The sequence below is a fragment of the Euprymna scolopes genome, chromosome 32 (assembly GCF_053919585.1).
Source record: "Euprymna scolopes isolate OS-2025 chromosome 32, ASM5391958v1, whole genome shotgun sequence".
NCBI lineage: Eukaryota > Metazoa > Mollusca > Cephalopoda > Sepiida > Sepiolidae > Euprymna > Euprymna scolopes.
The window spans coordinates 39,067,579-39,078,554 of record NC_136513.1 but is presented as its reverse complement, the minus strand read 5'-3'; the positions used below and the strand labels follow the sequence as shown (position 1 = coordinate 39,078,554).

Genomic DNA, 10,976 nt, shown 5'->3' with positions numbered 1-10,976 from the left:
TCCTTTGGTCGGAAGCAAGGGGGGGGGGAGATTAAAAATATAAACTGAATTGTGTCATTTTTTTTCAGTTTAAAAGGCAATCAAATATCAGAAGTCAAACAACTAGAACATAGAGTTCATTAGTTGAGTATATAACAATCTTTCACATTTTACACAATACCATTTTTTTTTTACAATATGCCACCATAAAAGATTTCCCTTAATCGTAATACAACAGCAGCTGCAACCAAAAAAAGAAGTCGACAATGGGGACATTATGAACAGTCTCAGGAAGACACGTTTGGTATTTCCTTGAACGAAAACGCAAATCGAGTCTATGAGTCACATCAGCAAGTTACTTTTTACCCAGACTCATCTGAGGCGGAACAGGTGCTCGTCTGAACTCCAATCTCTGGCCCCCCCTCGCCAATCTTTCACGAAAAACACCCGTCTAGCTGAATCCACTGTGAATAATTTCCCCCACTCTATATCTTTGCCAAAATCAAAACGTGAATTCCATGAACAAAGCTTCTTTCTTAGAACTGCACGCCTGTGGAACTCTGTTCCGTCTGCCTGCTTCCCACCGGACTACAACTTGGATGTCTTCAAGTTCAACGTTAACAAATTCCTAATGAACCGCCCCCTTAAGTAAACGCTTTCATCAAATCTCCACACTAACGTAATGTACTTGCAATAACCCTTATCCCTGAGTGGCTTCCGGGCCTTGATAAGTGGTGATCACTGTGTAAAAAAAAAGCAGTCTCAACCTACTGATATAAACACATATGTGGAATTTATGGTTGCGCAAAACAGACGAGTTATATTAGAAGCAATGCAGATACAAACACTGCGTACAACTGCTCTTAAATCATCTTTCTGGTACTTAAATAAACTCAAACATGTTTTCGTTATTATTTCTTCTTTTTTTTTTCACACTTTATTTTCCCACTTGGCCTAAAAGCTTCGGATTGGATCCTTCCTACTTTCCTACCAAAACTTTTTTTACCCCCTCCGCCCGTAAACACCCCCCGGGCAACGATTTTCTTTTATTATTCATTTGCTTTGATTTACCAAAAACCAAACACACCTCGAAATACCCGGGAACCCCCGGGTACCTCCGCTAGTATAGAATAAAGAATGATATTTAACCGAGAGAAGAAAAAGAAAGAAAAGGAAAAAGATAGGACGAAAAAAGTACATACAAAACAAATCTATTCTCTTTCCTTTTTACTACAAAACTACTAAGAATAAAAAGAAGGAATAAATTGGTGTTTACTTCGCAAATACAATATTATTTTATGCGGCTGAAATTATAAAGGCCAATCGAATGTTTGCTTTTAAGCGTGTAATCTTTTTTACGCGTTGATCGCCCGAATGTCATTGGTAGTTTTGGCAGTTAGATGTTTATAGGTGTGTGCATTTGCAAATTACGCCTTTATAAAACTTACACCTTACTACCTATATTTTCCCATCGCTATAATAGTCAGCAATGTAGATCGCTGACGTTTATCCGTGACGTTAGTAAGTCACGTGATTTTTATTGGAGAAGCAAACTATATTTATGTGTATATATATATATATATATATATATATATATATATGTGTGTGTGTGTGTGTGTGTGTGTGTGTATGTATATATATATTTATGTCGGTCTAAATAATAGTTTCTCGGATTTAATCAGAAAAAGGAACACGTGTTTTGCAGTTGGATTTTTTTTTTTTATATGAAGAGTTCATTTGCATAGTTTAAAAAGAACGACTCGGGGAAAGAAAAGTAGTTGATTTTGGCAGCTGAGAGAGAACGTTAGGGCTTGCCGTGTTCTTTCGAGTGTTGTGGAACAGGACTTCGTTAATCTTCTTCGGTGATTACGGGCGTGTTCTTGGAATGCAATTAAGAAGGAAAAAAAGTATTTCTTTTATTGAATCGCCGTTAAAAATCTCGATCTCCGTTAGAGAATTATTTCTATTTTAACTGGCATGGGTACCCGGCGTTGCCCAGATGGTTGGATGTGTTTGTTGAGTAAAATAAAAACAAAGTGGTAGTAGGCAGCCAAGCTCGAACTCATACCGCGAAGGAGGAAAAGAACGTGAATAAAGCGTGACGTTTTTGCCGTTGCGTCCATCATCAAATCGGAAGTGACGAAGGTTTAAATGGGGGCTAGTCATTCGAAAAGAGGGGATGACTTTCGTACATATCACAGAAAGAAGCGACCCCTCTTTGTAGAAAAGTGCCCAGTTGAGGATGAAGGAATTAATGTTTTTAGCCAATATTTCGATATTGGTCGTGCGACGAGTCGAATTTCAAAACGATACCAAGCTCGTGAAAATTCGTCGCCACTGTCGGAAGTTTAAGGCAGACATACAAACATACATACATTTAAACAGACAGGTGAGATTTACATTATTGAAAATAGTATACTGTGGCTTAGTTAATAGAATACGTGTTACAATTCAGAATGACGAAGGTTCAATTCTCTGTAAGCACGTCACTAAAAATACACTTATTACTGGGGGACTTCTACGCACTAATTGTTGACAGATTGAGGGCATGCTACTTCTTTGGATTGTAGAAAGCGTTCCGCCCGAGATCATGTGCTAGTTCCTGATTTCGACAGAAAGATTACCGAACTCGATAGAAAAAATCCTAAATTTAACAGAACGATTCCCATGTTCGAGGGAAAATTTCCCGAGCTTGAGGAAAAATTCCCAAGTTCGATAGAAAGATTCCCATATTCGACAGAAAGGTTTCGGAGTTCGACAGAAAGTCTCCCGAACCCGACAGAAAGATTCCTGGGTTCGAAAAAAAAGATTCCCGAGTTCGAAAGAAAGATTCCCGAGTTGGACAGAAAGATTCCTGAGTTATTTAATATACACCTGACCAAGGTTGGTAGTTACATCGATCGAAACCTTGGGAAATTAAACTCTAAATAAATACGATAGTTAGAAGATCAAAATAACACGAAAATATTCTCTTTTTTTGAGCATATAAATAAAATCAAAATAGCAGGGAATTTAACATTAATTTCATCAGATAATTTTTATTTAATCATTAACATGAAATTACAAAACAAGCAAAAATATTTTATTTGTTGTTAGGTTGGAGTTAGGTTCAAGTTTCGGTTAAGTTGGGTTAGGGGTAGGGTTAGTATAGACGGTTTCTTTTACTGAGGTTGCTTTAGGTCGAGATTAAGGTTAGTGTAGGCGGCTTCTGTTACTGCGGTTGGGTGGGGTCGAAATTAGGGTTAGTGTAGGCAGCTATTGTTACTGGGTTCGGTTCGGTTGGGGTTTCGGTTAGAATATGGACGCCACTTGGGTTTGGTGGTATGGGGTTAGGTGTGTAATGCGGTGGTTTGTATCCCATCGTCCCATTCTGAAGAGTTTCGTTTGTGATGCTGGTGTTGGTTGGTAGTTGTTGTAAAGGTGTGCCGTAGCCTTGTGCTGTAGCGAGGACCTGTTCAGGCGGTAGTTGTAAAATGACTCCAGGACACTGAAAACAGCAATAAAGATGGTGTTACCAATGAACCTTTTTGATAATTTCTATATAAAAAGGACAACAGGAGTTTATTGTTTTGGCGAAAGTTCTATTCCCCAAAAAACAATATTTTTTTTTAAATAAGAGGAACGCAACCTAATTAAATAATTTGTCAATACTATACATCTCACAGTTGGACGGTAAACCTGCAACCAGCCTGGTACAAGGTCAAGGCCTGCGTCACGGGCGGACACAGTATGCACTAATCATAAGTTCCAGTGATTTAATCTTCGACTAAAAATGAACCCTTCAAAATGTGGCCAGATGCTCACTGGTCGCTGGAATTACCGCTCTGATGCTATGAGCGCACAAAACACGCACAAGAATGCCCTAGTGGTAATATCTTTGCATACACTTGCTGTCGAATTTTTCTGTTGATGCTTTAGTGAATGGATGGTATGCTACTTTTCTCGGCTGCAGTCATATTTGGGGTGGATCTGAAATGAACAGTTTACCTACAAATCGAACCAATCAATAATTAATAAAGACTTCGGAGATCGAATTCTTATAAGAAAAAATAATTATTGCATAAAATAATTTTGGTACTCATGCAGAGAATGATCCAGACGATACTCAGAGTCCGCCCGGCTTTCCCCGAAACATGACGTCAACAAGCCGAAGTACGAAATGGTGTTTTTTTTTTTGTTTTACTAATTTGTTTTCTTTTTTTTCCTCTTCCAAAGTGTCGTCTACTGCTCTGAATTTTCACTTCGCGCAAACGTGCGTCACGTTGAAAACTATCGCGCTACATTGTCATTGGCTCAGCTTTATGTTACGTCAGATGGCTTAATTTCCTCGTCGACGCTCAGCTTACTTCGACTGTTGACGTCATGTTCCGCGGAAAGCCGGGTGGGCGCTGAGTTACATCTGGGTCACTCTCTGCGTGATTTCCATAATTTTAGATAGAGTTGTCCAAGGGAAAGTTGAATTTGGAGGTTCTGTGTGTGTCAGAAAAAACAAACTAATGTTTTTGAATGTAGATTTGTCGGTGTATAACAAAGTTCGATTAGCTTTCTTGTGCTCTGGTATTTCCAAACTAATCTCCAGATTCTACGAATTCGCAGAACATGGATACATATTATAGATCGGTCGGGATGGGTGAGGAGAGAAAGTCAAAACATGGCAGAAACCCGGATCTCTGGTCGGTTAAGGCAAAAAGACATCTGCTAAAACAATTAGGTTTATAAAACCTTAATCCATCCTCCCATGTATTTGAGATCATTCTGTTCTCCGCTTTTATCTCTTTCTTTCCTCTTCTCTCTTATATTTCTTCCGAAACCCTTCTCTCGCTTTCTCCATATCTCTCTTTCATTCTTCTTCCGTTCCTTTTCTATCTTTCTCTCTTTCACATTATGTAAGTAATTTCTTATTAGCATATAAAAACCTGCATTTGCGATTCTTTCGCAATTTTTATTTTACTGTAGTGTGATAACTAATATATTTTCTCTTCGTCTCATCATTTAGCATTTATAGTTTATATTATCAACAAGATTCTACTTGTAATATAAATGGAATTTCATTTTCTTGTGCTATAATAACATCTTTCGACATTGTGTTATTTTTCCAATTTTATAGGTAATACGATCTATAGGGTTATATTTGTAATATTAGGTTGGTGCAAAAATAATGTTTTTAATCAGATATCAAAAATGACAAAGTTGTTGCACCAACCTAATATAAATACAATTGAAGTTCATTGTCTTATGATAATACCATTTACCATGTGTTACCTTTCTAAATGTCATGAGTTATATAATTAATATGATTTCACTTACATAAAAGTTCAATTCTATTTTATTGTTCTACTAGCATGGGTGCCCGGCGTTGTCCGGGTGTTTTGAGGTGTATGCTGAGCAAACCCCCCAAAAAACGGTCAATTTTTTTTTTAACTTTGACCCTTATTATGACGCCTTAAAATTTATTGTTTAGGGCTCAAATAAAGTTATTAAGTTAGATCCATGTCCAAAGAACCTATATCGAAAATTTCACGTGTTTAGCCCCAAAATTGTAGTAGGAGTTTGGTAGAGTTCTCAAAGGTCAAATCGTTGAACTTTTACCCCTTAATCGCCAAATTTCTGTCCGAAAACCAATCACATCGATTTTTCCAAATCTCAGTGCCCTGTATATCAAATTTCGAATCTGTAGACTTAATATTGACAGAGTTATTGCGTAGGGAAATGTACACAGACACACATACACAGACAGACACACTTTCACTTATATATATATATATATATATATATATATATATATATATATATATATATAGATAATATTATTTTTGACCATGTGTTGTCCTTCAAATTTTACAGTTTTTACTATCAATGATTCCACTTATAATATAAGCACAATTGTATTTTATTGTTGTATTATAATATCTGTTGACCATGTGTTATCCTTCCAACTGAATAGACTGCATTACTAATATATTCCACTTGTAATATAAGCACAATTGTATTTTATTGTTGTATTATAATATTTTTTACCATGTGTTACTGTTTTTACAAAGGCGACTCGAGGATAAGGTTATTGAGTGCACAATAGTCAATGGGATTATATCGTAGTAATCGTTAGTAGTGGGAATTTGATGAAGTAGATTATTTAATGAGGCCGTATATAAAGAATTTGTTTATGTTGCACTTGAAGACAACCAAATTTTAGTCAGCTGGAAAACAAACTAACGGAAGAGAGTTCCACGGGCGTGCAGTTCTGAGAAAGAAGTTTTGTTCATGGAATCTACGTTTAGGTTTAGGCACAGATAAAGAGTGGGGAAATTATTGACCGTGGTTTAAGCTAGACGGGTATATTTCGTGGAAGATTGGCCAAGGGGCTATGAATTGGAACTCGGACGGGCACTTGCCATATCCATATGATTCCACTTGTAATATAAGCACAATTCTATGTTATCGGTGGATAATAATATATTTTAACCGTGTGTTATCCTTCCAATTTTATAGTTTTTTTTTTATCCATATAAGCTCACTGGTAATATGAAAACTATTCGATTTTCCTGTGCGATTTTCCTGTGCAATCACATTGTATTATACAACCGCTCACTTCTTCCATGTAATTTTATCGATTACGCCATTCACGTAAAACGCCTTTACAAAATGTATAGTCCGTTAGGCTTATCCCGTTCACTGTCTTCCACTGTAGAACGCTGGATTTCAATATTTTTTTTACGTTTTTCTTTCTTTCATGAAATACAGTAGCATGCCCCAAACTAACCGAATGCCACTTTTTCGTTAATTATGTTTATTTAAACAGTTGCTTAAAACGGGAATAGATTTTCCAACTTCCTTTCTTTCAAATATTTCTCTTAAAAAACCAGCATGCTTTCAGTTTCACTTATTTACCAGCGAGTGTGGAGAATGAAATAATGACCATGTGTTTTCTTTCAGATTGTATAAGTTATACTAACAATATGCTTCCACTTGTAATGTAAATACCCTTCAATTTTATTGGTCTTTAATAATATTGTAAGCATGTTTTATTCTTCCAATTTTATATGGTCCTGGATATGAGCCTAAACTATATCTAGTGGTGAGGCCCCAGCTTGCGGGCTTTGGGGAGTGTGAAGCGACCCTTTAGTTACTATTGCTCCCAGGTCAACTCTGACTTGGAGTGTGAGTACCTGTTAGGGTCTCAACTATGGTTTAAATAGAAACTGACTTGAAAACAACAACTATATTCTATTAAAAAAAGTTCTTCAAAATGTTTGGATTCGGCATTACATAACCTGAAAATGTGCCGTAAAACAAAAACAACATACCAAACAACCAACATCCAATTTTATAAGTTTTATTATCAATATGATTCCACTTGTTATATAAATATAATTCATTTTTTAATACAATAATGTATTTTGACCATGTTTTTAGTTCAACTTTCATATGTTTTATTAATAATAGGTTTTCGCCTTTAAAAAGATTACAACTCAATTTTACTGTGCTTTAATAATATCATTTTACCATGTCAACTTTCCAACCTTAATATGATATATTATTAATATGTTGTAAGAAAATTCTATTCTATTTTTCTGTCTTATGATAATGATATGTTTTCTTTATGTCTTATCATTTAAATTTTATATGTTAAATTATTAATATGATTGCATTGTAATATACGTACAATTAGATTTTACTCTGTTATAATAACACTTTTTGCTATGTGTTACCCTTCAAATGTTATATTCTGCAAACACAAAACCAAAACCAAAAACAACAACCCACCTTTTCACTCTATTCCTTCTTCCCATTCCCCCTTTAGCTTTCTGTCTCCCTCAATTCCTAACTGGGTTCCTAACTAAAAATGTACAAAACTGTAACCATTTTCGCTCTTCAATTGCAAAGGCAAATTTTGGCTCTTCAATTGCAAGGCATGATACAAAAACGATAAAATCCATTGTAAAAACACCAAAACAAACACTTAAAATTTGCGATTAAAGATAAAAACAGCTTTAAGAATAAAAACCTTCTACAAAATAACTGGACGTAATATGATAACTATATCCAAAATAACTTGATTCAGCATTAAATAACCCGGTTAAACGGTTGGTATTTTTTATTATTTCTATAATTCCTTATTTCAAAAATATTTACATTATTTCTATAATTCCACGTAATATAAATATTTATATTATTTCTATAATTCCACGTAATATGAATAATTATATTATCGCTATAATTCAACGTAATATATATAATTATATTATATCTATAATTCCACATAATATATATCATTATATTATTTCTATAATTCCACGTAATATAAATAATTATATTATCTCTATAATTCCACGTAATATAAATAATTATATTATCTCTCTAATTCCACGTAATATGAATATTTATATTATTTCCATAATTCCACGTAATATGAATATTTATAGTATCTCTATAATTCACCGTAATATAAATATTAATATTATTTCTATAATTCCACGTAATATAAATAATTATATTATCTCTATAATTCCATGTAACATAAATATTTATATTATCTCTATAATTCCACGTCATATAAATATTTATATTATCTCAATAATTCGACGTAATATAAATATTTATATTATCTCTATAATTCAACGTAATATAAATAATTATATTATCTCTATAATTCCACGTAATATAAATAATTATATTATCTCTATAATTCAGCGTAATATAAATAATTATATCATCTTTATAATTTCACCTAATATAAATATTTATATTATCTCTTTAATTCCTAGTAATATAAATAATTATATTATCTCTATAATTCCACGTAATATAAATATTTGTATTATTTCTATAATTCCACGTAATATAAATATTTATATTATTCTATAATTCCACGTACTATAAATAAATATATTATTTCTATTATTGCACGTAATATAAATAATTATATAATCTCTATAATTCCACGTAATATAAATATTTATATTATCTCTCTAATTCCACGTAATATAAATATTTATATTATCTCTATAATTCACCGTAATATAAATATTTATATTATTTCTATAATTCCACGGAATATAAATAATTATATTATTTCTATAATTCCACGTAATATAAATAATTATATTATCTGTATAATTCCACGTAATATGAATAATTATATTATCTCTATAATTCCACGTAATATAAATATTTATATTATCTCTTTAATTCCATGCAGAATAAATATGTATATTATCTCTATAATTCCACGGAATATAAATATTTATATTATTTCTATAATTCAACGTAATACAAATAATTATATTATATCTCTTATTCCACGTAATATGAATATTTATATTATCCCTATACTTCCACGTAATAAAAATATTTATATTATTTCTTTAATTCTACGTAATGTAAATAATTATATTATTTCTATAATTCCACGTAATATAAATAATTATATTATCTCTATAATTCCATGTAACATAAATATTAATATTATCTCTATAATTCCACGTAATATAAATAATTATATTATCTCTATAATTACACGTAATATAAATAATTATATTATCTCTATAATTACACGTAATATAAATAATTATATTATCTCTATAATTCCACGTAATATAAATATTTATATTATTTCTTAATTGCGCTAATAATATAAATACCATATTATAATAATAATATCTTTTGGTCATGTGTTATCCTTCCAATTCTATAGACGCTATTACTAAGATGACTTCACTTGTAATATGGATACAATTCATTGTTATAATTATGTTTTAGTGTGAGTTCTAACTATTATTATTCTAATTATGTGTAGATTTTAATCGTTTCTTTTTAAACTAAATAAATTTTAACATAGTTCTTCAAAATTATTTTACAAAAGATATATATGAAAAAATAAGGCCTTCTGGTTCTCTGAGACCTAAACTGTAAGGCCTTCCTAAAATCCACAAAGAAGATATTCCGCTTAGACATATTTTGTCTATGACGGGGTGTGCCCAGCACTCCTTAGCCTAATGGCTACTAACCATTATAGAACCGGTTCAGGCTCTATACACTAAACATTGTATTATTGACTCATTTAGATTAGTTGATTACTTACACGAATTGCAACTTGGTGTTGAGAACAGCTTTATGTGTTCTTTCGGCGTATTCAGTTTATTTTCCAATGTCCCGCTACAAGAGACTATAGATATTTGTGCTGACTTCCTTTACAACAGTGATTTGCCCCACCCCCACCCACGTCGAGATATATTTGTTGAACTCCTATTAATCTGTACTAAAAAGCTGTAGAATTCAGCTTTGATAATATCATGTATAGTCAGATTGATGGGGTTCAGATGGGATGTCCTCTGGGCCCGGCATTAGCCGGCATTTTGTGGGTTATTATGAGTCTGTACTATTTAACAGTATATCGAAACCATCGATATACTTTAGATACGTCGACGACATCTTTGCAACTTTTTCCATCAGAAAACGAGGCATTAGCTTTCTTCGATAGACTTAATTCCCTCCATAAATCATTAACATTTACTATAGAGGATGAGAATGACGGTTGCTCGCCCTTTCTTGATGTTTTAATTGAACGTGGTAAGAACTATTTTCTGACGACTGTTTATCGTAAGCCGACATTTACCGGCCTCTACACAAGACGATTTCACTTGTAATATAAATACAATTCATTGTTATAATCATGTTTTAGTGTGAGTTCTAACTATTATTCTGCTAATTATGAGTAGACGTTAATCGTTTAAAGTAAATAAATTTTAACATAGTTCTTCAAAATTGTCGTAGAATTTCCCCCTACTCGTTATCTTTTATTTAAACCTATATGTGGATTCTATGAACAAAACTTCTTTCTCAGAACTGCGCAGCCGTTGAACTCCCTTCGGTTACCTGCTTTCCACCTGACTACAATATGGCCGTATTTAACTCTAATATAAACAAGTTCCCGATGAGCCGTTCTCCTTAATAATCCAATTTACCAAATTTACACTTCTAACGATTACTATGATATT

At 32.8% G+C, this 10,976-nt stretch overlaps 1 protein-coding gene across 2 annotated transcripts in view; it reads right to left on the bottom strand.

Annotated features, from left to right (window-relative positions):
* Positions 1-2,990: 2,990 nt before the first annotated feature.
* Positions 2,991-10,976, bottom strand: part of LOC145256287 (uncharacterized) — a 68,724-nt gene continuing 60,738 nt past the window's right edge. For both annotated transcript variants that reach the window (XM_080114991.1, XM_080114992.1), the window contains one exon: positions 2,991-3,466. In XM_080114991.1, the coding sequence (XP_079971117.1) occupies positions 3,191-3,466 (276 nt within the window). In that variant the 3' untranslated portion in view covers positions 2,991-3,190. The remainder of the gene's footprint in view (positions 3,467-10,976) is intronic.